This window comes from Pogoniulus pusillus, chromosome 29 (genome assembly GCF_015220805.1).
Source record: "Pogoniulus pusillus isolate bPogPus1 chromosome 29, bPogPus1.pri, whole genome shotgun sequence".
NCBI classification, from domain to species: Eukaryota; Metazoa; Chordata; class Aves; order Piciformes; family Lybiidae; genus Pogoniulus; species Pogoniulus pusillus.
The window spans coordinates 744,627-770,532 of NC_087292.1; the positions used below are offsets into that span (position 1 = coordinate 744,627).

A 25,906-nucleotide genomic window follows, 5' to 3' on the forward strand; every position below is an offset into this window, starting at 1 on the left:
CCGCGTTTTGGCGCGCGGGGCACGGGGCCAGCTCCGCTCGGGGCCGGGGCCGCCATGTCCCGCACGGAGCTGCTGCCCGCCGAGCCCGCCGCAGCCATCGAGCGGCTCTGCCAGGAGCTCAACCTAGACGCGGCCAGTGCCGCCGATGCTCTGCGGGACTTCACGGCGCTGAGGGGAACCTACAGCCTGGAGGTGAGGCGGGGGAAGCGGGGCGGCGGGGACGGAGCCTGACGGGAGCGGAGCGGGAGATGGAGGAGGCGATCCGGGCCCCGCAGCCCCCCGCAGCTCCCGCTCCCTGCCCCGGCAGGGCGAGGCGCTGCACTGGCTGGCCTGTGCTCTCTACGTCTCCTGCCGCAAGAGCCTGGTGCCCACCGTGGGGAGCGGCCTGATGGAGGGCAACGGCGTGTCGCTGACCAGGATCCTGCGCTCCGCCAGGCTCAGGTGAACTGTGCCCCCTTGGCTCATTGCCCCTCCCTGCTTAATTGCCCCTCTCGCTAGTGCCCCGATGTGCAGCACCTGCTAATGCGCTGCTCCACCAAAGCCAGCACTCAGCTCCCCGCCGCTGTTCTCACGGCTCCGGGCGCTGCCAAGTGCATGTCCCGAGATAGTCGCTAATAAAAGCAGCACATCCTCTTTGGTTAAAACTGGAAATGAGATGCAAATCCTGAGTTCAGGCCTTCGAACCCCTCCCGGCAGGCCGATAACTGCTCCGCCCACGTCAGTTATTCCCTTTCCTTTCTGTCGTGAATTGGCGCTCTGCGAGCAGCGCGGACGAGGCTGGGGCTTGGCCGAGACTGAGGCTCCGGGGCAGGCAGCTCCGCTCAGTACTAGCTCTGACCGGAGGTGTCAGTTCTGACTCAGGCACTGCACCTTGAGTACTGGGCTAGGGTTTGGGCCCCCTGCAGCCGTCCGAGCTGGGTTTATGGCTCAGACATTAAAAAAGAATTTGGAACAGAGAAACTTAGAAGTGAGGAGGACTGGGGTCTCTGAGTGGAGGAGTGAGCACTGCAGGGATCGCCCGCAAATGGCTACAGTGGATGAGTTAATATCGTTTCATTGGAGCATCAGAAGCTTTGCGTCTGGAAGCACAGCTTGGATCTTCCCCTTGCTGCTCCTGCTGTGCCCACTGCTGTCTTCTCCCCGGTTGCTTTGCTGCTTCGCTGTTGCCTGTCCCCATCCCTATCTTCTTTAAGGTTATTTTATTTTCTAGTAGTTTATTCTCCTTATGCTGTTGTAAAAGATACAATTTCATTTCTCTTTGACTTTCCAAATGCTGAGTTGTAGTGAATTTGCTGGGGGAGGGATCCGCTCTAACCCGTCACAGCCCCTCACTCCATGAAGGATGTTAAGGAGCTGCGCCGTGTCTGGAGGAAAACAAAGAAGGGTCTGGAGAAGAGGGCTGGTGAGGAGCAGCTGTGGGCACTGGGGGTGTTGAGTGTGGGGAAGACGCCGAGGGGAGACCTCATTGCTCTCTACAGCTCCCTGAGTGAGGTCGCAGTGAGGTGAGACTGGGCTCTTTTCCCATGGGACGAGTGATAGGACAAGAGGAAGTGGCCTCAAGTTGCCGTAGGGCAGATTAGGCAGGACATTAGGAAGAACGAACTTACTGAAAGAGTGGTTAAGCTCTGGAACAAGGCTGCCCAGGGTACTGTCTCTGGAAGGGTCCAAAAGATGTGTAGGTGTTGTATTGAGGGACACTGGTGGTGGACTTGGCAGTGTTAGGTTAATGGTTGGACCTGACGACCTCGGAGAGCTTCCCAGCCTGAGTGATTTTCTGATCCTCTGAGCTCGGTGTGCTTGTCCTGCTGCTCAGAGGCTGCCCGAGCAGGGGCTGCCACGTAGTCACACGCTGCTTTTGTGCCTGGCTCAGACTCTTGTTCCTAGCGGCGTTGCCCCTCCTGCTCCTGCCTTGGAGATGCAGGCAGAGCTGTGCAGGCTCCTCCGTCCCACCCTCCCCTGGCTGGCGCAGCTCTGCTGGCAGCCCTTAAATCCAGTCAGTGACTCCCTGCCTGTGCCTTGAGGAAGCTCAAGGAGAAAGGCCGAAGTGACAGGAGGTGAAAAGCTCACAGTATGTGGGAGTCTGTCAGAATAAATGGTAAATGAGTCCTGGTGGAGCAAGTCTGTTCTGCCTGGGCTTTGTAAAAGGCTGCGGATGGGGGGTGTTAGTTGAGGCTCAGAATAAAGCTGCCTTTATTTTTTCTTTCCTTTGAAGTTTAATTCAGTTTTTTAGCAAAATGAAGAAGTGGATGGACATGTCAAATCTACCACAGGAATTCCGGGAGCGAGTGGAGAGGCTGGAGAGGAATTTCGAAGTCTCAACTGTGATTTTCAAAAAGTTTGAGCCAATCTTTTTGGACATATTTCAAAACCCTTACGAAGAGACTCCCAGACCCCAGCGCAGCAGGAAGCAGAGGTATGGAGAGGTTTCAGATGATCTGTCCCTGGCACAGATCGATGAAGGTTCAGGTGATTGTGCTTTCAAAGGCAGCTGTCTCTGTGGCCTTGGTCCTGACAGCCGTGACTAGAGACATCCCTGATCCCGATGGACACTGCTCCTGTCAGAGCTTTGCCCCGGGGTCTGACTGCCTCACGTGGCCCAGAGTGGGATGTCTGTGTGGCAAGGAGAGGTACAGTGGGATGGGTCAGAGCAACACCTACCGAGAGGGTAAGCTGAGTGATGAGGGGGCCAAGCTGGGGCTGTGCAAAGTGTGTGTCCCCTGGCTGTGAGAGGGGACAGTTGTCCGGTTAAAGCTCTCCAGCACATCTCCATGTCTGCAGTAGAAAGGATGTTCCAGCTGCTGCAGCTCTTGGTGGTAGTCGTCTTCTGCCCTACTGACTGGAGCAGCGTTTGTTTGTGTAAGCACAGCTTTAGCTTCTCCGTAGGCTGGTTGAAGCTGTTGACTTCTCTGGTTCTTGCGGCTCTGTGGGTTTGGACAATCAAGTCCAAACAACTCAGCAGCTGAGCTGTAGTGCAGCTGACACTGGATGTTTTAAGGGATGGCTGAAGCTTTAGCAAAGTGTTAGGAAAAGCCAGCACAACTTTACACATCCCTTGGAATTCCTGCACCACCTGTAGCTGCAGAAGGGTTCTGTTTGAGCTGTGCCAGGAGCAGCAGTGTGGGTGACAGGCCAAGGCAACTGTTGGCTCAGGTAGCGGTCAGGAGGTTGGGAACGCTGTGCAGGACACTGGAGCCGGGCAGCAGACCTGGCCAGTGAAAGCTGAAACAAGGACTTGTGGCTTGGGTTGTGTCTGTGTGAAAGCAGGCAGCAGCTCCAGACACTATTCTGAGCAAGGAAGCAGAATGAAACTCTTGCTGCAGAACAAGCTGCAGCTCCCTAGAGCCGGAGACTGACTTCTCCTCCTCCTCTTCCTCCCTGCCAGACGGGTGCTGTGCGGCATTAAAGATCTCTTCAACTTCTGCTGGACTCTGTTTGTGTACGCCAAGGGTAGGCTGGCTCTCTGCAGCTGCATGGTTTGTATACCCTCTGGGTTGTGGCCTTTGTTGGTGTTGCTTGACGTGCTGTGCTGTCTCTTGAAGGTAATTTCCGTATGATTGGAGATGATTTAGTAAATTCCTATCATTTGCTTCTGTGCTGCTTGGACCTGATTTTTGCAAATGCCCTTTTGTGTCCAAATAGAAGAGATTTGCTAAATCCATCGTTTAAAGGTATGGTGGAGAGATCCTGCTTAAATCAAAGTACTGTTTGTTCTCTTGTTTCTTTTTAATGAAGTTGAGGGTTGGTTGTTCTTCCTTCCCCTCTCCTTGTCTTCAGGTTTACCAGCAGACTTCCATGGGACAGAGCTCAGAGCCTCTGAGGAGCCTCCTTGCATCGTTGCCACGCTGTGTGAGCTGCACGATGGGCTCTTGGTAGAAGCAAAAGGAATCAAGGAGCACTACTTCAAACCATACATTGCGAAACTGTTTGATAGGAAGGTACATCTGACTAGCTTGAAGAGTTCCTGGCAGTGCTCAGACGAATGGTCTCAAGGCCTGCAGGGAAGTGTGCCAGCGGGCACTCTGTGGGCTGGGGCAGGTTGGCTTTGTGTGCCTTTTAGCAGGAGCAGGATTTCCTGCCAGTCACTGCCAGTGATGTGTGCTGAAAGGTCCCTGTGGCAGTGGAGAATCTTTGCTTCCCTTCCTTGGCACTGAAACTGAGCTGCGGACAACTCTGGCACCAAAGTAGCCTCATTATGCCATATTTCTATGGGATGAGTGTCACGGCAGCATGGACACTCCTGCTTGTCTTGGAGTTGAGCAGAATGCTTTAGAAGGAGGAGTTTGGGGGTGCAGCTAAGAAACCGTTTTGGCTGGTTCGATCCTGCCAGTTTCTTTCCAAGCTCTGTGGAAGTTTCTCTGCTCATCAGCTGAGTCCCCAAGTCCTCAGTGGAGCAAAGGGTGAACAGCAGCCTTATCTGTGAGGAGTTTATTTGGAGCGTGGGTAGAATTGGGCTTTGCTCTCATGAGTTCATCTTGCTGATGGCATTGTAGTCCTTCGGGGAAAACAGAATCCGGTTGTGCTCCTAAATCCCACTTCCTTTTTGGCTAAACCCATCATGCCCCCACGCCCTTAGAGTTGGAGCCACTTGGATTTTATCAGTAAGATGTTTCTGGTTTCTGCCCGTAGATCTTGAGAGGAGAATGCCTGTTGGATCTCTGCAATTTTACAGAGAACAAGTAAGTTCCAGCTTGCCTTCTGAAGCATGAGGTTGGCATTTCTAAAACACAAACTCTTGGATCCCAAGTCTCAGTTGTTGCTGCTCCTTTTATCTTAACATATCTACTGGGGGTTGATTATTTGACAATCAAAGCTGCTGTCTGGCTGAAATGCCTTCTGAATCTGAGAGGTGTCCAGAGTCAGGGGCTCGGCTGCAGAGTTTCTTCCTTCATTCCAGGCTTTGTGATGCTTGCCTTTATTTTCTGGCAACTGAAACCTGTGAGTAATCAAAGCCTTCACTCTGATGTTCACAGCTGTGTTTCTGTACACAGGTCAAATATAGTACCCCAGCAGGAAGGTTTTTAGTTTCCTTTCTCAGTCTCCAGCTGAGTGTAGAAAGCCAGAGAAGCACTCAAAAGGAAAAGAAACACCAGTTGCAAGAGCACAGCAGAGAGGCAGGCTGTTCCTGTGGGAGGCAGCTAGAGCTGCTGCAGAACCGTTTTCACTTCTCTGAATGCTAATGGGAATGCAAAAGAGGAGCAGCTGCTTTGGTTTGCAGCCCTTACAGGTGGGTTGTGTGGTTGGGGTGACAATGTGGATAAGGCTTGAAGTTAGCTGTGGGACAGTGCTGCTGGGATCCCTTTGAAGCACTGAACTGCTCATAGTGCTTCAACCTAAAAGTTAGTGGTAGTGTCACATGGAGTGACAGAGCAGTGCCTCTTCTCTTGCAAGGAAGGTTGGAAGGGGCCTCGACTCATTACCTCATGCATGTCCCTGCCATGGGCAGGGACACCTCTCAGCTAGATTTGGTTGCCTGAGGCCTCATCTAGCCTGGCCTTGAACACCCCCAGGCAGGAGGCAGCCACAGCCTCCCTGGGCAGCCTGTGCCAGACTCTCACCACCCTCCTACTGAGGAACTTAGCTGCACTCTAACCCTGTTCTGCCTCAGCTTCAAACCATTCCCCTTGGCCAGTCTCTAGAACTCCTCAGCAAAAGTCTCTCTGCAGCCTTCCTGCAGGATCCCTTCAGGCACTGGCAGCAGCTCTGAGGTCCCCCTGGAGCTTTCTCCTCTGCAGGCTGCACCCCCCCAACTCCTTCAGCCTGTGCTCACAGCAGAGCTGCTCCAGCCCTTGCAGCATCTTTGTGGCCCCCCGGACTCTCTAGCAGCTGTGCTCTTCTGCTGGGGACAGTAACACTGGAGGCAGGATTGGAAGTGAGGTCAGAGCAGAGCCAAGAGGCAGAATCCCCTCTCCTGCCCTGCTGCCCACGCTGCTCTGGCTGCAGCCAGCACACAGCTGCCTGCTGGATTGCAGGAGGGCACTGCTGGCTCCTGGGAAGCTGCTCAGCACCCAACACCCCCAAGGGTTTTTGTTCAGGGCTGCTCAACTCACTCTGCACCGAGCTTGGATTTGTGCCTGCTGCTGCCCTGACCCAGAGGCAGGACTTTGCCCCGTGCTTTGAAGCTGTTTCCTTGCCCACCACTCTCATAATCCCTTGCTTTGACTAAAAGGCACAAAGGTGAAGCTGTGAGAGTCTGGACCCCTGTGTCCCTGCAGGCTTCTGTGCATCATGAGTAGTTTATTGTGATCCGTGCCTAGGTGATAGCTGAGATGTTCACGGGCAAAAGCTGTGTCATGGAGCATTCCTGTGTTGGGAAGAAGGTGGGGCAGCATTTATGGACATCATACTTCTGGTTTTTGTCCTAAGCTTCGTTCTGGTTCCCAAGCACAAGTTGAAAGCTTTACAACCTTCCTGGGATTCACAGACTGCATTGGGTTGGAAGGGACCCCCCCAAGGGCATCTTGTCCAGCCCCTGCTGCAGGCAGCAGGGACACCTCCAGCTAGAGCAGGCTGCTCAGGGCCACATCCAGTCTGATCTTGAGTGTCTGCAGAGATGAGGCCTCAACCACAGCCCTGGGCAGCCTGTGCCAGGGTCTCGGCACCCTCTTTGTGAAGATTAAATGTTGCTCTTTCAGTTGGGTTAGCTGGAGTAAAGAAAACCAAAGATTTGCTCTGTGTCCTGTCAGTGGTGATCCAGAATCTGGATCCAGGCAGCCAGCTCTTCATTTCCCCTCTCCCTGTGCCTCTCTGAGCTGGGACCTACAAAGTGGCAAAGCTAGAAGTAAGATGCAGCTCGTTAAATGCAGCTGTGTTCATGTGCTGCCTGCTTGCAAAGACTTGGCCTTTGAGCAGGTGATGGCTTCCAGGCACTGCCATCCACACCTGGGATGGAAGCAGGTGTTGGAGGTACCTTAGGGGGAAGAAAGGTCCCTGCAGTGGATCCTGGAGGTAGCAGAGGAAGTTCTAGGCAGGGGCAGCCGCAGGCAGATGCCTTGGGGCAGTGAAGTGCTGTTCGCAAGCAGCACTGCTGCCCAGGGCCTGTAGCTCTTTGAACGCATCCTGGTGGTGTCCCTCCAGAGCCTCTGCTGGTACTGCTTTGGTTTCTTCACCGGTTGGAGCTGACCCAGCCCCGGGCTTCTCTTGCAGCAAAGCCCTGAACAAGGAGTACGAGGAGTACGTGCTGACGGTGGGGGACTTCGACGAGAGGGTGTTCCTGGGAGCTGGTGCCGAGGAGGAGATCGGCACTCCCCGCAAGGTCCCCGCGGAGGTGCCGGCGGGGAGGGCGGCGGCCGGAGCGCCTCTGGAGTGCCATCTGCAGCAGCACTTTGACAAGGTGACCCGGGTAGCTTGGGCATCCCACTTGAAGGGCTCCCTGGGTTTTTCCACCCCTGAATGCTGTGTGACTCACTGAGGCGATTCATGACTGCCTTGAAGCCCTTGCTGAGAGAGCCGACGGGTGCCATGTGCAGGCTTCAGTGCCTGCTGTCGTGCTGCTAGGGAGCCATGGTGATGTCGCCTGGGCTGGGCAGCACCGGGGAGAGCTACCCCTGAAGCAGGAGGAGAGCACTTGCTGTGTGCTCTGGCCAAGGGAAGCCAGGAAAGCAGCTAAGAGCTAGAGCTGTAGGTGGTGTGGTTTTGGTCGGGCTCCACTGGTGACTTGTGAGGCCTTCACAGGCTACTCCCAATATTCCCCTTTTTTAGGGCTTGGGTACTAGTGTCTGGAAAATAACACTCCAGCCCTAAATCCCACCAAAAGCTACCTGAAAACAACATTCCAGGCCCAAGCTGCTCGTGCTGGTGTGAGTGAATGGCTTGGCTGAGCTGCACCTGCCAATGGAGAGGGTTTGGTGTTCAGGCGAAGGAAAGGCAGCTGCAGAGAGCAATGAGCTCTGCCTCAGGCTCCTCTCCTCTGCTCCACCTGCACACCCCCAGCTCCCTCAGCCCCTCCTCACCCCCAGCTGCTCCAGGCCCTTCTCCAGCCTGGCTGCCCTGCTCTGGGCAGGCTCCAGCCCCTCAGTGTCCTTCCTGCAGTGAGGGGCCCAGGGCTGAGCACAGCACTCGAGGGGTGGCCTTAGTAGTGCTGAGCACAGGGGGATGGGCACCTCCTGTGCCTGCTGCCCACCCTGCCTCTGACAGCAGCCAGGATGCCACTGGCATCACTGCCCACTCTGCTTCTGACAGCAGCCAGGATGCCATTGGCCTTCTTGCCCAGCTGGGCACTGCTGGCTCATGTTCAGTCACTGCCAACCAGCACCCCCAGGTCCCTCTCCCAGCTGCAGCTTTCCAACCACACATGCCCAGGTCTGGAGCTTCCCATGGGGTTGTGACCCAGGGGCAGGACCTTGCTGAGCTTCACACAGTGAGCCTTGGCCCCTGGCTCTCACCTGCCCAGCTCCTGCTGCAAAGCTTCCCTGCCCTCTAGCAACTGCACACAGCCACCCAGCTTGGTGCCATCTGCAGACTTACTGAAGGAGCCTCAGTGCCCTCCCCCAGAGCACTGCTAAAGACATCAAAGAGGACAGGCCCAGCACTGAGCCTTGGGGACACCACTGGTGCCTGGGCCCCAGTCAGGTTCAACTCCACTCCCACCACTCTCTGGGTGCAGCCAGCAGCCAGGTTTTGATCCAGGGCAGAGGGCACGGAGGCAAGCCTTGTGCCAGGAGGATGCTGGGGCAGACAGTGCCAAAGCATTGCTAAGATCCAGGCTGAAAATGTCCATGCCCTTCCCCTAAGCAGTCACCTTGCTGTAGAAGGAGCTCAAGCCAGTCAGGCAGGAGCTGACTTTCATAACCTGCTGCCTGGGCCTGATCTCCTGCCTGTCTTGTGTGTGCTGGAACATAGAAGGTTTCACCTCAACATGGGGAGAAACTTTACAGTGAGCCCTGGAGCAGGCTGCCCAGAGAGGTTGTGGAATCTCCTTCTCTGGAGACCTTCAAAACCCACCTGGATGTGTTCCTGTGTGAACCACCCTGGGTGATCCTGCCTGTGACCCTCTGCAGGCAGCTCTGCAGTGCCATCAGCCAGCGTGGTCAGGAGTGCCCCTGGAGGCAGTGTCTTACCTGGCCTCTCCTCAACCTTCAGCTTGTACAGGCTTTAAAATCCTCATTTCTTACATTCCTGTGAGTTAATTCTATTCTGGATGAGGCTCCAGGCAGGCCTCAGAGCTGCTGCCAGTGCCTGAAGGGGCTGCAAGCAGGCTGCAGAGAGGCTGTGCCCAAAGGGCTGCAGGGACAGGACGAGGGCAATGTCTGCAAAGCAGAGCAGAGCAGATGGAGATTGGATGTGAGGAACAAGTTGTGCCCCAGGAGGCTGCTGCAGCACTGCAACAGGTTGCCCAGGGAGGTGCTTGAGGCGCAGCCCTGGAGGTGTTCCAGGTGAGGCTGGACAGGGCTGTGGGCAACCTGCTCTAGTGGAGGATGTCCCTGCTGAGTGCATGGGATTGGACTGGATGAGCTCTGGAGGTTTCCAGCCCATTTGCTGAGCCTGTGTTTATGGAGCCTTGGGAGAACTTGAACCCCTCTGAGCTGCCAGGAGCGGTGGCAGCCTGCGGGCAGCAGGCCAGAGGAGTCATTTTAATCTGCGGAGTAGTTTTGCTGCTTGTGATCATTGGAGAGGCTCTTAATCAGCTCTGGTGAGTGCTTTTGTTATTCTCTGCCATACAGAAGAGGTCGTTTGCACCTTCCACCCCCCTGACCGGGAGGAGGTACCTGCGGGAGCAGGAGGCTGTGGTCACCCCTGTGGCTTCGGCGACGCAGAGCGTGAGCCGCCTGCAGAACATGGTGGCTGGGCTGAAGAACGCACCCAGCGAGCAGCTCCTGGCCCTCTTTGAGTAAGTACATCACTGCCATGCTCTCAGGCAGGCACACAGGCAGGCCTCTCTTCATGCCTGGGACTGCTTTCTGGCTCATATTTGGCTTTGTTTAGTTTGGTGTGTTAAGAAGAGTGTGTCCAGCAGATCCAGGGAGGTTCTTCTCTCCCTCTGCCCTGGTGAGACCTCACCTGGAATACTACATTCAATTCTGAGCTCCCCAGTTCAGGAGGGACAGGGATCTGCTGGAGAGAGTCCAAAGGAGGGCTCCAAGGATGCTGCAGGGAGTGCAGCACTGCCTGAGGAGGAGAGGCTGAGAGCCCTGGGGCTGAGAGTCTGCAGAGCAGAAGGCTGAGAGGGGACCTGAGCAATGTCTGTAGGTAGCTGAGGGCTGGGGGGCAGGAAGGGAGGCACAGGGACAGCCTCTGCTCACCTGTGCCCTGCCACAGGACAAGGGCAAGGGAGGGAAACTGCAGCACAGGAGGTTGCAGCTCAGCATGAGGAAGAACTTCTTGGCTGGAAGGGTCCCAGAGGCCTGGCACAGGCTGCCCAGAGAGGTTGTGGAGTCTCCTCCTCTGGAGCCTTCCCAGCCCTGTCTGGATGTGTTCCTGAGTGTCCTGTGCTGGATTCTCTGCTGCTGCTCTGGCAGGGCTTGGACTGGGAGATCTCCAGAGGTCCCTTCCAACGCCTAAGAACCTGTGATCTGGGATCCTGTGCTTCTGTGTTATTTCTCTTTGAAAGTCTCTTCAGTATTCTAGATGATCTCACCTGGAGAAGGAGGTCTGAACACCCCCTTCAGCTTGTCACCACTGCTCTGCTAACACAGGTTCTGTTCTTGCTGATGTTAATTTAGCTGCTTGCAAGCCAAATGCTTCTTTGTTTAAATGCTGAAGAATTATGGTTGAAGTAGCAGACACAGCAACTACATTGTTGGAAGTTTGGGGGAAGGAGGAAGATGTTAGAGTCAGCAAGCTGCAAAGAGTTGGGAGGATAAGATTAAAAGCAGCCTAAAGTTCTGCAGCAGAAGGCTGCTGGAACACTGCAACAGGTTGCCCAGGGAGGTGGCTGGGGCCCATCCCTGGAGATATTCCAGGTGGGGCTGGACAGGGCTGTGGACAACCTGCTCCAGTGGAGGATGAACCTGCTGAGTGCAGGGACTTGGACTAAATGAAGTTCCTTCTATAATTCTATTTCTTCTTTATACTACTTCAGGACATCTTAATCTAACTCTACTTCAGGACATCTTCCTTTCAGAGCCTTAGAGGTTGGAAGGGACCTCCAGAGATCCAGTCCAACCTCTCTGCCAAGCAGCATCACCCAGGGCAGTTCACACAGGAACACATTCTGGCAGGCTTTGACAGTCTCCAGAGAAGGAAACTCCACAACCTCTTTGGGCAGCCTGCTCCAGGGCTCTGGCACCCAAAGAAGTTTCTCCTCATGCTGAGGTGAAACCTCTGTTTCAGGTTGTAACCATTGCCCTTGTCTTATTGCTGTGCACCACTGAAAAGAGCTTGCCCCCACCCCTCAGGTATTTGTACCCATTACTCAGATCTCCTCTCCAGACTAGCCAGCCCCAGGGCTCTCAGCCTCTGCAGAGGGGAAACGCTCAAGTGCCCCAGTCATCCTGTGGCTCTGTGTTGGACTCTCCCCAGCAGGTCTCTGTCTCCCCTGCACTGGGGAGCCCAGCACTGGACACAGCATTGCAGCTGGGGCTCAGCAGGCAGAGCAGAGGGGCAGCAGAGCCTCCCCAGCCCTGCTGCCACACTTCTCCTGCTGCCCCCCAGGCTGCCATTGGCTCTCTTGGCCCCAGGGGCACACTGCTGGCCCTTGCAGAACTTGCTGCCCACCAGCACTCCACGGAGCTGCTCTCCAGCAGGGCAGCCCCAACCTGCACTGCTGCCTGCTGTTGTTCCTCCCCAGATGCAGGACCCAGCCCTTGTCCTTACTGAGCTTCATGAGGTTTGCCTCCCCCTGCTCTCAGCCTGTCCAGACCTGAGGGGTGTCAGACACTCCCCCCAGTTCTGTACCATCAGGAACTTGCTGAGGTGCACTCAATGCCCTCAGCAGGTCACTAGTAAAGATACTGAACAAAACTGGACCCAGTACTGATCCCTGGGGGCCGCCACTGGCCACACTCCTCCAGCTCGACTCTCTGCCTCTGATGACAACCCTCTGAACTCTGCTGTTGAGCAGTTTTCAATCCACTGTGCAGCCCAACTCTCTGTGCCACATCTCCTGGGCAGTCCTGTGAGGCTGTTGTGGGAGGCAGCATCAAAAGCCTTGCTGCACTGGGGCAGATGAGCTCCACAGGTAGCTTCACACAGGGGTGTCAGTCTAGCAGTGACCTCACTTCAGTCAGTGTGATCCCTCCCGCAGCAGCAGCTGGGCTCAGCACCCCTTCTGGGGGTCTGTTTCCTGGCTGTACTTTTCTCCCTGAGCTGTGAAGTCTGTCCCAGGGCAGGCATCCCAGCAGGAGTTGGAGCATTCCTGAGCAAGAGCCTCTTGCTCAGCCCTGGCAGCTGTGTGTGATACTGGGAAATCCTGAGGGGCAGCCACTGGACACAACCCAAGGCTCTCATAGCCTCCACTTAGAGTCCCAGTTGTGCAAGTCAGGCTCCTGGGTGTGGCTGTGTGCTGGCTGTAGTGGAGTGCCCAGGAAAAGGGTGGTGCATGGGCAGCTGAGGGTAAACTGAGCCTGTGAGTAAAAAGTAGATCAGTGTTGCTTCAGTGCTTGGGAAAAGCAAGAATGAAGAGTAAATTGCTGTCAAGCCAGTGAGTGTTTGCCTAATATCCATGCAAATTGAGACTCTGCTGTGTTAGGGTGTGAGGTGTCCAGACAGTTTTTGTTAAGCAGGATGGACATTTGGTGTTGGCACTTCACATTCCAAGTGCAAAAGCACCATTGCTTTAAAGCAACCTTCATCAAGAGGTGGGAAGTATGAGTGAGGTTCCAGTCCTCATCTTTGGGGTTCTCTGTCATTTGAAGTTTCCCTCAAAGTTCACAAATGCTCAGCAAGATCATTCCTGTTTGGAATGTTTGTTCTTCTCAAGGCCTGATGTTTCCTATCTGACACTAAGCAGCAGTGGCCATGCCATCTCTTAGGAAACCTGTTTGTTCAGCTGATAAACCAGGCTGGCACGAGAGGTGATTGGAAAGGAGCTAAGAGAATGTCTTGGGTTCAAATGCAAGTTCCCAGAGACTCTAATAAATTTAGTAGACCCAATGACAATTTATAGAATTTATAGAGTGCCCTCCCCTCTTCTCCCTCCTTTTCCCAAAAGACAGGGAGAGAGAGAAAGGAAAGGACACCCCAATAAATCAATCTCACTCGATTTGGAAGTTAAAAAGGAAAAGTTTAACAATAACTTAGAAAAGGTATTGGAGGTAGGGGAGTTTACAAAGGATAAGGAAGGGAAAACAGCAAAATACAAAAAGAGATGGATACAACCCGAGCAATGTGATGGTGTCTCTGCCTCGTGGTGTGCTGGTATGCAGGATGGGTGTGTGGGTCAAGAGGGAGCGCAGGAAAAAGAGAGCAAAAGACAGGGAGCTCCTGTCTCTTATACCACAGGAAGTGGGGGGAGTGGGCTAACCATCACCTGGAGTGTGGCCCACCCCTGGGGAGGGGCCAAGACCCCTAGGGTCAGGTTCAGGGTTACTCCCCCAGGAGTGTTAACCCTATACAGAGAACCTGACAAGAACGGTGCTGAGCAAGCAGCAGGGTATGTGCTGCCTGAGAGGAAATAACCAGAGAGGTGGTGTGGGCTGCCTGCAGGAGTCTCTGCTCTTGGCTGTGGGTCAAATTCAGATCCCTTGGAAGCATGAATTGAACTCAGCAGCTTTGTCCTCTGTCTGCTTGAGTCCCAGCTTTTCTGACAGTAGTCACAAGGCAGTGCCCTGTGGCTGGAGAGTCTGGCCTTCAGGGAGAGCATCTCGAGTCACATTCTCTGGCCCCTGTTTATGATAAGGGCTCTGAGGCTTACCAGTTCCTCTCTGCCTTTCCAGTAATAAAGAAGGTGTTCTGGGGAAGATGCTGGCTCTTCCTTTTGGAAGCTTCCCCATGCCCACTCACACCTGTGTACTTTGTGTACTCTCCTAGGTGCATTTAGTTTTGTAGCAGCCTTCCTCCCAGTCATTAAGATTAGTAGAGTCCTCTGACATCATCAAGTGCAACCAGAACTCAGCTTCCACGACCACTAAGCCATATCCTGAAGCACCACATCAACACACTTCTTGAACGCCTTCAGATGGGGACTCCACCACCTCCCTGGGCAGCCTGTTCCAAGCCCTGACCACTCTTGAAGCAAAGACATTTTCCCCCATCTCCAACCTGACCCTTTGCTGGCACAGCTTAAGCCCATTTCCTCTCCTCCTGTTGGCAGCTACTTGAGAGAGGAGACCAGCACTGGCTTCAATGTGACCTCTTTCCAGGGAGCTGCAGAGAGCAGTGAGGTCTCCTCAGCTGGGTATTTATTTCCAGGGACCTGCAGAGAGCAGTGAGGTCTCCTCAGCTGGGTATTTATTTCCAGGGACCTGCAGAGAGCAGTGAGGTCTCCTCAGCTGGGTATTTATTTCCAGGGACCTGCAGAGAGCAGTGAGGTCTCCTCAGCTGGGTATTTATTTACTGGTTTGAAATTAGAGCAGAGCAGATTTATATTGGTTGTGAGGAACAAGTTCTGCACCATGGGGATACTGGAACACTGCAACAGGTTGCCTAGAGAGATGGTTGGGGCCCATCCCTGGAGATATTCAAGGTGAGGCTCAACAGGGCTCTGGGTGACCTGATCTAGTTGAGGGTGACCCTGCTGAGTGCAGGAGTTTGGACTGGTTGACCTTTGGAGGTCCCTTCCAACCTGGGTGATTCTATGCACAAGCCTTTATTTTCGTCTGCTTCAGGTCCTGCGCACGCAGCCCCCTGGAGAGCATCGTGAGCAGAGTGAGAGAAGTAGGTGAGACTTTCTGCTGCAGCTACACCCAGCCGACGGAGCAGCAGCCAGGCTCCCACATAGGTATGGACCTACAGGGGGTGCTTCAGGGCTGGCTGGAGAGCAGTGCTGCTGGCTGCAAGCAGAGCGCAGCAAACAGGAGCTGGCGCTGCCAAGCAGAAACCTGTAAAGAGCAGAACTTCCTTACAGAGCGAATCCAAGGTTGCAGCTCACAAGAGGGCAGTGAGGAGGGCCTGGAGACTGTAGATACACATCTCGAGATAATCTTCCCTAGAAGCCACTCTGCAGACCTGCATTTTCAGTCCTCGCTGCTGGGCTGGGCTCACTTCCTGGCCACTCTCTGTAGGAGGCAGGGCAGAGCCTCGGGAGTTTGCCGTGTAGGGGTGAGCCGATGCAGCTGTGCAGGAGCAGAGTGGTGGTGTCACTCCACTGCTCGGGGAGTGTGACTCAGATGCAGGTCTGGAATGGCTTCCTCTGTCAACCTCTGGGACTTAACCTAGCCAAACCCACCCACAAATCCTCTTTCCCTACACTAAATGTTTTGGTGTCTATACTCTTGGATACATTTTGTGTTTTAAAGATGTTGTGTTTTTTTCCTGTGACTACAGCAGCAGCTAAGCATCTTGGTTTAATGACCATAAGGCTTTTGTGTCTGTAACCCCTTTGAGTTCTGCAGTGTGTTATGTGGAAGAACATCCTGTCAGACTTCTTAATAAGTGTGTGAAGGGGGGTGGCAAGAAAAATTGATAGGACAAGGGGCAACAGACACAAACTGGAAGGTGTCCAGAGCAGAGCCATGAGGATGAGCAGGGGGCTGGAGCTGCTTTGCTGTGGAGACAGGCTGAGAGAGTTGGGGCTGTGCAGGCTGGAGAGGGGAAGGCTCTCAGGAGACCTTATTGTGGCTTTCCAGTGTCTGAAGGGGGCTACAAGAAAGCTGGGGAAGGACTTTTTAGGGTGTCAGGTAATGAAAGGAGTGGAGAGAATGGAGCAAAACTTGAAGTGGGTAGGTTCAGATTGGTTGTTACAAAGCAGTTCTTCAGCATGAGGGTGTTGAGACACTGGCGCAGGTCCAGGGAGGTGGTGGAGGCCTCATCCCTGGAGGTGTTTAAAGCCAGGCTGGATGTGGCTCTGGGCAGCCTGATCTAGTGTGAGATGTCTCTGCCCATGGCAGGGGTTGGAGCTGCATGAGCCTTGAGGACCCTTCCAGCCTGCCAGTTCTGTGATTCTGTAAGTTCTATCACAGCACGAGAAACTTTTCTGCTCTGAGTGCTTGAGCCCTGGAGCAGGCTGCCCAGAGAGGTTGTGGAATCTCCTCTTTTGGGGACTTGCAACCTGCCTGGATGTGTTCCTGTGTGACCTGCCCTGAGTGACCCTCCTCTGGCAGGGGAGTTGGACCGGATGATCTCCAGAGGTCCCTTCCAACCCCTAACGTTCTGTGGTTCTGCAGCAGCTCTTAGCAGAACTTTTCTTCTGAGGGTTAGAATTTATGGGGAAGTGAACACAAACAGGACTGTTGTTGTTGCTGCAGCTGTCTGCAGAATGGCATCACTGGAGATGGGGAAAAGCTTCCTTTGGAACAGTCCTGGAACTTTGTCCTTGCAACTGGTGGATTTCTGAACCTGCTTTTGACTTGCAAAGTCTATATGGGGGACACACACCTGCACTCTTAGGAGACCAAGAGTTGGTCCCTTTAGAGCCTTATGCAGCCTTGTGGAGTGTTGGACTTCATCTGGGCTGGTTTTCACTTTCAGATTTTGCTGTAAACAGATTGAAGCTGGCAGAGATCCTCTACTACAAAATCTTGGAGACTATCATGGTGCAAGAAACACGAAGACTGCACGGGAAGGATCTGACGGTAAGTGAGGAACTGGCAAAAGAGGAGAACACTTCTGCTAGCCCTGCAGGGGGCTACCTTCAGGCTCTTCCAGGACAGAGCAGCCTGCTTGCATTGTCTATATTCAAAAAGGCAGATGTGGGAGGTGCTCAAATGCAGTCTTCACTGCTGTTAAAGCTGCTGTCGTTCTGGCAGCAGTAACCATCTTCGTCTGTGTTGCCCTCTGGAACTTTTCTTCCCTCTCCAGTTACTGACTGTCGTGGAGGAGTTTTCTCTATTCCTCCCCTGTTAGGGGGAGGTGAGAAATTAATTTGAGGAGGTTTTGATTTTTTATAAAATTATTTATTAAATTTAATATTTACAAATTTTCACCACCCCCAACCACTATGAAATCCAAGTTCGTTTGCAAGGTTATGAAAACAGCTTGGGATATATATATTTACAGGGATTGATTATTAAGTGGAAATATCAAATTATTAACAATTATTGACAGAGAGAAATATTCTTAGGCTTAATGCCTCTTAACAACTCTAGTGTTTGCCCAGCAAGGGCTGAAACTTTGTGCTCTCTTCAGGTAGAGACAACTTATATTACAAAGGTATTGAAGCTTACCTTATGTGTGCTGTTCTTAAGTATTAATCATTAATCACCCTCCTGGGAATCTGTCTCAGCATGTGCCCAGTGTTTGGGGTCTTGAAGCTGGAGTCTGTCCCGGCTTGCAGGGGAATGATAAGGGTTTTCCCAGTCTCTGGGGTAAATAGAGTTTCTCTAACCTTTTCTCCTGCGGTGATCTCTGCCTCAGAGCTGCTGCTTCTGGAAGCCGTGTGTCCAGGGATGGTCAGCTGGCAGGATTCCAGGTGCAGGAGAAGGGTCTGTCCGTGTGGCCTCTGACACGGTTTGGCAGCTAGCAGGCTGTGTTTGCAGGTTTGCAGACTGTCTGAGGGTCTGCTGGCTCTGGGCCTTTCCAGAGTTACAGGATAGCTGGCAAGCAGTATTTATGCCATGCTGCAGGGAGATTTAACTCCGCAGATGAATCAAGATAGCTCTAGGCTTTAGGCAGGGGGTCTCAGCTCCCCATATATGTATGGTGCAGGCATGAATGTGCTCTGCCTCTCAAAGGGCTCACAGGTAGCGTGACTGCGCCTTGAGATCAGTGCATGAGGTCTGGGCCTTGGTAGTGCTTGCAGGTGAGTGAGGCCTGATCCTGTGTCTAGGCCAATGCAAGCAGGTCAGGGCAGCAGGATGCTGCTGTGGATCAGAGCTGAGTCTAAATGCTCTAAGCTTCTGAACTGGTGAACAGTCTGGGTCGTCTGAACAGACTGAACCTCTGGGCGGGCTGAACATCTGACCACGTGGTGCTGCTGTGCACCCCTCTTTAAAGGCTCTGGGGGCCGAGATTCGTGGCTCGTTGGACAGCTAAAATAACCAATCAGGTTGGCAGTAAGCCAAACCTTGCCCCAGTAGGCAGTAGAGATATGCCTGGACCCTCCCAATGGGGGTTACCTGGGCGGACCCCAGGGGCACACGGACTGGGTGTGTGTGTGTTACACAATTTGGCTGCTGCCTCGTGGGTCCTGGCAGAAGGACATGTCTGGGCGTGTAGAGGCATAGAAAAGCCTCAGCTTTGGGGCTGCTGCCCCTCCACCACACTGACAGCAATTGGCCAGCAGTGCATTTTGTCTGTGAGTCCCAGTCAGGCCACTTCATTTGGCCCTTGTATCAAAACTGTGGTGGCTTTGGTGCTGTTTTGTCTACTCCTAGTCCATTCCAGACTCCCCCTTAAAAAGAAGAGGCTGTGGAAGGTGGAAGCAAGCAGTAGCTCTTCCCTCCAGCAGGAAGCTCTGTAGTGTCAGTGCCCCAAAGCTGAGGTGATACTTTCTGTTTCTGCTCAGGCTGTCCTGGAGCAGGATGTCTTCCACCGCTCACTCCTGGCCTGCTGCCTGGAGATTGTGCTCTTTGCCTACAGCTCCCCCCGCACGTTCCCCTGGATCATTGAGGTGCTTGACCTCAGGCCCTTCTATTTCTATAAGGTAAGGAAAAACTTGGGACTGGCACCGTGCTGGATCTAACAGGCTGAGAGGGTAATGCTCTTCCTCCCTTGGTTGTCTGCTAGGGAAAGGATGTTCTGGCGACACCCAAACCCTGCCTGGGCGTGGCCCTGCGTGGCCTTCTTCAGGCTACCCTGCTCTGCCAGGGGGGATGGACTCAACCTCCAGAAGTCTCTTCCAGCCCTACCCTTCTGTGATTGCCTGTACTAAATTCTGGTTGTCATTATCATATTCTCTGCAGTGTGCAGTGCTGGGACTGAAGCTGAAATTTAAGGCAATAAAACAATTTTGTGAATGGTACCAAACTGTAATGATCAGCTTGGATGTCCTCATATGCACACTTGTAGTGTATGCAGCGTTCCAGCCTAGGTTTTGATGCTGTTCATATGTAAAGGCAGAGCCTGCATTAATGAGTGACACACCAGCAGTGATGTTCTTTGCTGCTTTTGGCTCCTAGCAGTGGCCTCAGGCTTGCCTCGTTAGATTTTGTTCTCCTCTTTGTTTTGTTCCCTGTGTCAGAACATAAACTCTTTGCTGGGTGTTCTCTGGTTTTGCTCTTTTCATGCCATCCCCCCTGCCTACATGTCACTTCTGCTCTCTGGCCAGTCTGAGCCTTCTCTCATGAATCTGTGCCTCCTGGTTTTAGTCTGCCTACTGCAGTTAGTCCTGAAGAAGTCAGAGGTCCTTCTGTTCAGATGATAACAGCCGAAAAACAGCCAAGCCCTTTGGGGAAGCTGTTTGATTTTTCTGGCCTCCCTTTTATCCTGAGATGTAGAGCAGCAGTGTGAAACTGAAGCAAATCTGTCAGTCCTGCTGTGGCTCTTGGTAGCCTACATCAGTGCCAGGTGCACTGGTGTGAATCCAGCTTTGTGGGGCAGATTCACACTGTTCAGTGCCAACTCCACGCCTCCACAGCAGAGCACTAGCATTGGTTATTCCACTTGTGCTGTTTGTCACTTTGTTCTAGCTTTCTGTACTGTGAATAACTGAGTCCTGCAGGGATGCTTTGGTGGCATTTCCACCCCTGGAGCTTTAGAACAGGCTGAAAATTCCTGTCAGAAAGTACAACAACAAAGTGGATCTTGCATTAGAGCACAGGCTTGGACAAGGATATCTCAGGGGCCCTTTAAACTCTTTTCTCTCTTGGTTTGTACTCATTAAGGGTTCTAACCATTTCATAAATGAAACTTTCAAACTGTTGTTTTCATCCCTCTTGGTGCTGGGGCACTTGTTGGGAAGGCAGGAGGCCTGAACTGCTGGAGTCACTTAGTCTACTCCCAGGTCCTGGAAAGGGAATTCAAAAAACAAGAAGCATCAGAAGAGGGCTAGGGAAGGGTAAGGTGTGGGGAGGAGGCAGAGGAGAAACAGACAGGATCCTGAAACAAGCAATTGTTGGTGCTAAATAGGAGCTCCAGGGCTGAGTGTGTGCAGCTGTTGGGTGCTGTGAAGCAGGAGCTCCAGGGCTCTGTGTGTGTGTGCAGCTGTTGGATGCTGTGAAGCAGGAGCTCCAGGGCTCTGTGTGTGTGTGCAGCTGTTGGATGCTGTGAAGCAAGAGCTCCAGGGCTCTGTGTGTGTGCAGCTGTTGGGTGCTGTGATGCAGGAGCTCCAGGGCTCTGTGTGTGTGTGCAGCTGTTGGGTGCTGTGAAGCAGGAGCTCCAGGGCTCTGTGTGTGTGTGCAGCTGTTGGGTGCTGTGAAGCAGGAGCTCCCGGGCTGTGTGTGTGCAGCTGTTGGGTGCTGTGAAGCAGGAGCTCCAGGGCTCTGTGTGTGTGTGCAGCTGTTGGGTGCTGTGAAGCAGGAGCTCCAGGGCTCTGTGTGTGTGTGTGCAGCTGTTGGGTGCTGTGATGCAGGAGCTCCAGGGCTCTGTGTGTGTGCAGCTGTTGGGTGCTGTGAAGCAGGAGCTCCAGGGCTCTGTGTGTGTGTGCAGCTGTTGGGTGCTGTGAAGCAGGAGCTCCCGGGCTGTGTGTGTGCAGCTGTTGGGTGCTGTGAAGCAGGAGCTCCAGGGCTCTGTGTGTGTGTGTGCAGCTGTTGGGTGCTGTGATGCAGGAGCTCCAGGGCTCTGTGTGTGTGTGCAGCTGTTGGGTGCTGTGATGCAGGAGCTCCAGGGCTCTGTGTGTGTTTGTGCAGCTGTTGGGTGCTGTGAAGCAGGAGCTCCAGGGCTCTGTGTGTGTGTGCAGCTGTTGGGTGCTGTGAAGCAGGAACTCCAGGGCTGTGTGTGTGTGCAGCTGTTGGGTGCTGTGATGCAGGAGCTCCAGGGCTCTGTGTGTGTGTGTGCAGCTGTTGGGTGCTGTGAAGCAGGAGCTCCAGGGCTCTGTGTGTGTTTGTGCAGCTGTTGGGTGCTGTGAAGCAGGAGCTTCCGGGCTGTGTGTGTGCAGCTGTTGGGTGCTGTGATGCAGGAGCTCCAGGGCTCTGTGTGTGTTTGTGCAGCTGTTGGGTGCTGTGAAGCAGGAGCTCCAGGGCTCTGTGTGTGTGTGCAGCTGTTGGGTGCTGTGATGCAGGAGCTCCAGGGCTCTGTGTGTGTGTGCAGCTGTTGGGTGCTGTGAAGCAGGAGCTCCAGGGCTCTGTGTGTGTGTGTGCAGCTGTTGGATGCTGTGAAGCAGGAGCTCCAGGGCTCTGTGTGTGTGTGCAGCTGTTGGGTGCTGTGAAGCAGGAGCTCCAGGGCTCTGTGTGTGTGTGCAGCTGTTGGGTGCTGTGAAGCAGGAGCTCCAGGGCTCTGTGTGTGTGTGCAGCTGTTGGGTGCTGTGAAGCAGGAGCTCCAGGGCTCTGTGTGTGTGCAGCTGTTGGGTGCTGTGAAGCAGGAGCTCCAGGGCTCTGTGTGTGTGCAGCTGTTGGGTGCTGTGAAGCAGGAGCTCCAGGGCCGTGTGTGTGTGCAGCTGTTGGGTGCTGTGATGCAGGAGCTCCAGGGCTCTGTGTCTGTGTGCAGCTGTTGGGTGCTGTGATGCAGGAGCTCCAGGGCTCTGTGTCTGTGTGCAGCTGTTGGGTGCTGTGATGCAGGAGCTCCAGGGCTCTGTGTGTGTGTGCAGCTGTTGGGTGCTGTGATGCAGGAGCTCCAGGGCTCTGTGTGTGTGCAGCTGTTGGGTGCTGTGATGCAGGAGCTCCAGGGCTCTGTGTGTGTGTGCAGCTGTTGGGTGCTGTGATGCAGGAGCTCCAGGGCTGTGTGTGTGTGCAGCTGTTGGGTGCTGTGATGCAGGAGCTCCAGGGCTCTGTGTGTGTGTGCAGCTGTTGAGTGCTGTGAAGCAGGAGCTCCAGGGCTCTGTGTGTGTGTGCAGCTGTTGGGTGCTGTGAAGCAGGAGCTCCAGGGCTCTGTGTGTGTGTGCAGCTGTTGGGTGCTGTGATGCAGGAGCTCCAGGGCTCTGTGTGTGTTTGTGCAGCTGTTGGATGCTGTGATGCAGGAGCTCCAGGGCTGTGTGTGTGTGTGCAGCTGTTGGGTGCTGTGAAGCAGGAGCTCCAGGGCCGTGTGTGCTTTGTTCCCACCAGGTGATCGAGGTGCTGATTCGCTCTGAGGAAGGTCTCTCCAGGGACATGGTGAAGCATCTCAACAGCATTGAGGAACAAATCCTTGAGAGCCTTGCCTGGACTCGGGACTCTGCTCTCTGGCAAGCACTGCAGGCCTCTGATAACAAGGTCCCAACCTGCGAGGAGGTTTGTTCTGTGCCTGCCTGCCTGGCAGCTCCCTCTGCGCTGTGCTGCAAAAGGCCTGCACAGGGATGGGTGCTTCAGAAGGTCTCTTGCTAGGCTGGCCCGAGCAGGGGAGGCTGCTTGCTCTGACCCTGACGTTTCTGGTTTCACAGGTGATATTTCCCTGTAACTTGGAAGCAGGCAGTGGAGGAAGTGGAGCTGGACACCTGCCTGTGCTGCCTATGTCTCCTATCGTTCATCCTCGGGTGAAGGAGGTTCGGACAGACCTTGGTGGGAGTTTCAGACGGGGTATGTCTGGGGTTGACCATGGGGAGAGGGAGCTGAGACCTCTTTACAGCTGCACAAAGCAATCTGGACTCTGAAGGAAGCATTCAGTGGAGGGACAGCCTAGACACGACTGGCCAAAGCATTGCTGTCTCTTTCTGGCAGCAGGCACTGGTGACAGTGCTTCACTTCTGAGCTGGAGCAGGTCTGGCTGCTGGGTTGATGCAAGGCTGAGCTGGGTGGGTTCTCATCTGCTGGTGCTTTGGATTTTACTGTCCAGCAGGTGTAGGAAGGTTCTTCTCATCCAGTCTGCCCTGGTGAGAGCACAGCTGCAGTACTGTGTCCAGTTTTGGGCCCCACTGTTCAAGAGAGACAGAGACCTGCTGAAGAGAGTCCAATGGGGACTTGAACATCTCTGCTGCGAAGAGAGACTGAGAGCCCTGGGGCTGGTTAATCTGGAGAGAAGACTGAGGGGATCTGATTAGTGTGTAAATATCTGAGGGGTGGGTGTCAGGGTGAAGGTGCCAGGCTCTGTTTGGTGGTGCTCAGTGACAGGACAAGGAACAACAGATACAAACTCAACATGAGGAGAAACTTTGGTGTGAGGGCGCTGGAGCTCTGGAGCAGGCTGCCCAGAGAGGCTGTGGAGTCTCCTTCTCTGGGGGCTTTCAAGACTCTCCTAGATGTGTTCTTGTGTGCCCTGCCCTGGGTGCCCCTGCTCAGGCAGGGGGCTTGGACTGGATGATCTCTGGAGGCCCTTCCCAAGCCCTGCCATGCTGTGATTTTTGCATGGCTTTTGGTTTTGTTCTCAGCTTGACTGTGTTGTAGCTGGGTGTGATTTAATGGAATGACAGAGCTGCCTTTACTCCCCTTGCCTGCAAACCTGTCCTTACAGGAGCAGAGCAGTGCTTGGTCTGCAGTGCTCTTCCTCTGAGGAGCCACCTTGCTCTTTGCAGGTTCCTCAGTATCATGCCAGGCTGGCTCCTGGCAGTGGTGCTGCAGGGGTGGTGGCAGCTCTGCTCTTGCTTTTCTCATACTTCCCTGGCTAGGAATTGCTGCTTTTGTTGTCTCCCAGACACCAGGCCAAGGGGGTTTGCTGGTGCACTGTAGAATCAAGGAGGTTTTTTGGTTAGAAGAGAGCTTTAGGATCATTGAGTCCAAATTACAGCCCAGCACTGCCAGGTCACTGCTAGACCATGGCCCTCAGCACCACATCTGTACACAGCTTTAGGATTCCTCCAGGGATGGGGACTGCACCACTGCACCTGTCCCAGGTCTTCACAACCCTCTAGGGGAAGAAATTGTTCCTCATGTCCAGCCTAAACCTTCCCTGGGGTAACTCGAGGCTGTTTCCTCTTCTTACTTGGGAGTCACAGAGAGCAATGAGGTCTCCCCTCAGCCTCCTCTTCTCCAGGCTGAACAATCCCAGGTCCCTCAGCTGCTCCTCAGAAGACCTTGCTCTAGACGCTGTGGAGTGGTCCCTGCAGCGATGCTGTCTCCTGCGTGGCTGGCAGGTGGCACTGCCAGGCTCATCTCTGCGTGCTGGCTGAGCTCTTGCTGGGGCTGTTCTGGGCAGTGGTTTGGTGGAAGGGAAATGAACCTGGGGGTGGTGTCTCATCAGTGGGTGGGCCTGTGGGAGACTTTGTCTTGGTTATAAGAATCTGATACCAGACACTCCTCCAGACTTCGCATGGAAAGAGCTGGGGTTTGGCAGTGTTTCTTGGTGCCTGATGCCAAGCACAATCAGCTGTAAGGTCCCAAATCTGTTACCCAGGAGGTCTTTGCTTTGTGAGAAATGGGAAACTGCTCTTGCTGGTATCCTCACAGCAGGTGAGGAGGCTTCAGCAGGAAGGCAAAACCCAGACTGTTGTGTCCTTCAGGCTTGCTAGCAGAGCAAATCACAGAATCACAGTGTGGGAGGGGTTGGAAGGGACCTCTGCAGGTGGTTGAGTCCAATCCCACTGCCAAGGCAGGGTCACCTAAAGATCACAAAAGAACACATCTAGGAGGGTTTTGAAAGTCCTCCTCCACCACCTCTGGGCAGCCTGCTCCAGGGCTCCATCATCCTTAAAGGAGTTCATCCTCATGCTTAGATGGAACTTGTGAGGGTCAGATTTATGCCCATTACCCCTTGTCCTGTCACTTGTCCATCCTCCTGACTCCCACCCTGTTGATGCCCCCTTGGTCTTCTCTTTTCCAGAGTAAACAGCCCCAATTCTCTCACCCTTTCCTCATCAGATGTTCCAGTACCCTCAGCATCTTCATGTCCCTTTGTTGTACCCTCTCCAGTAAGTCCCTGTCCTTCTTGAACTGGGGAGTCAAGTGGACACAACATTCCAGGTCTGGCCTCAGCAGGGCAGAGTAGAGGGGGAGGAGAAGCTCCCTTGACCTGCTGGCCACACTCCTCTTGGTGCACCCCAGGATCCCTTGGCCTCCTTGGCCACAAGGACTCGTTGCTGGCCCATGGGCATCCTGCTGCCCACCAGCACTCCCAGGTCTGTTTCTGCTATGCTGCTCTCCACCATCTCAGCCCCCAGCCTGCCCTGCTCCATGGGGCTGTTCTTCCCCAGGTGCAGGTCTCTACCCTTGTCCTTGCTGGATGCCATTGGGTTTCTCCCTGCCCAGCTCTCCAGCCTGTGCAGCAGGGCTGGCTGGCAACACAGCCTGAGGACTGTCACCACTGTTCCCACTTTGGTGTCACCAGCAAACTGGCTGAGGGTCCCCTCTGTCCCTTCATCCAAGTCATTGATGAAGATACTGAATAGAGCTGGACCCAGCACTGACCCCTGGGGAGCACCAGTGGCCACAGGCCTCCAGCTGAGCACAGCTGTCTGAGCTCTGTCCTGTTGGAAAGCAGAAAAAAGCCAGAGATGAAGCAGGGGGGGTGAGGGTGGAGGCTGCTGACTGGAGTTAGTTTAGAGAGAGTGTTTAGAAGCCAGAGAAGGCAGCATGTGCAGGGAGTGCAGCCAGGGCTGCTGCAGAGGAGCTGTACTGGGAGCTGTGCCAGCCTGTGCTTAGCTCTGCTGAGCAGGCTGGAGTCAGCCTCTGCCATCCTGCCCCTTCCTCTCTCTGCAAGTCACCTTGGCTGCTCTTGCCTCCCACGTGCTACCTCCCTGGCTGCAAAGCCCCTTCTGGGGTGGCTGCAGAAGTACCAGGGGACAGGTAGACTGCAAGGTTCCAGCAGAAGGGCACCAGCATCCTGGCTGGGATCCGCAGTGGTGCGGGCAGCAGGAGCAGGGCAGTCATGGTGCACCTGAACTGGGCACTGCTGAGGCTGCACCTTGAGGCCTGGGTTCAGTTCGAGCCACTCATTCCCAGGACATTGAGAGGCTGGAGCAGAGTCAGAGAAGGGCACCAAAGGTGGGGAAGGG

General features: G+C 54.2%; 1 protein-coding gene across 7 annotated transcripts in view; it reads left to right on the forward strand.

Moving 5' to 3' along the window:
• Nucleotides 1-25,906, forward strand: part of RBL1 (RB transcriptional corepressor like 1) — a 41,875-nt gene continuing 15,969 nt past the window's right edge. For 6 of the 7 annotated variants that reach the window (XM_064167299.1, XM_064167301.1, XM_064167302.1 and 3 more), the window contains exons 1-14: nt 1-192; nt 308-441; nt 2,213-2,413; nt 3,383-3,447; nt 3,540-3,668; nt 3,775-3,935; nt 4,627-4,676; nt 7,144-7,330; nt 9,660-9,826; nt 14,703-14,815; nt 16,504-16,607; nt 18,479-18,616; nt 22,110-22,274; nt 22,424-22,559. In XM_064167299.1, coding sequence (XP_064023369.1) covers nt 55-192; nt 308-441; nt 2,213-2,413; nt 3,383-3,447; nt 3,540-3,668; nt 3,775-3,935; nt 4,627-4,676; nt 7,144-7,330; nt 9,660-9,826; nt 14,703-14,815; nt 16,504-16,607; nt 18,479-18,616; nt 22,110-22,274; nt 22,424-22,559 — 1,888 coding nt within the window. In that variant the 5' untranslated portion in view covers nt 1-54. The remainder of the gene's footprint in view (nt 193-307; nt 442-2,212; nt 2,414-3,382; nt 3,448-3,539; nt 3,669-3,774; nt 3,936-4,626; nt 4,677-7,143; nt 7,331-9,659; nt 9,827-14,702; nt 14,816-16,503; nt 16,608-18,478; nt 18,617-22,109; nt 22,275-22,423; nt 22,560-25,906) is intronic. The other variant, XM_064167300.1, reaches the window with a different exon arrangement.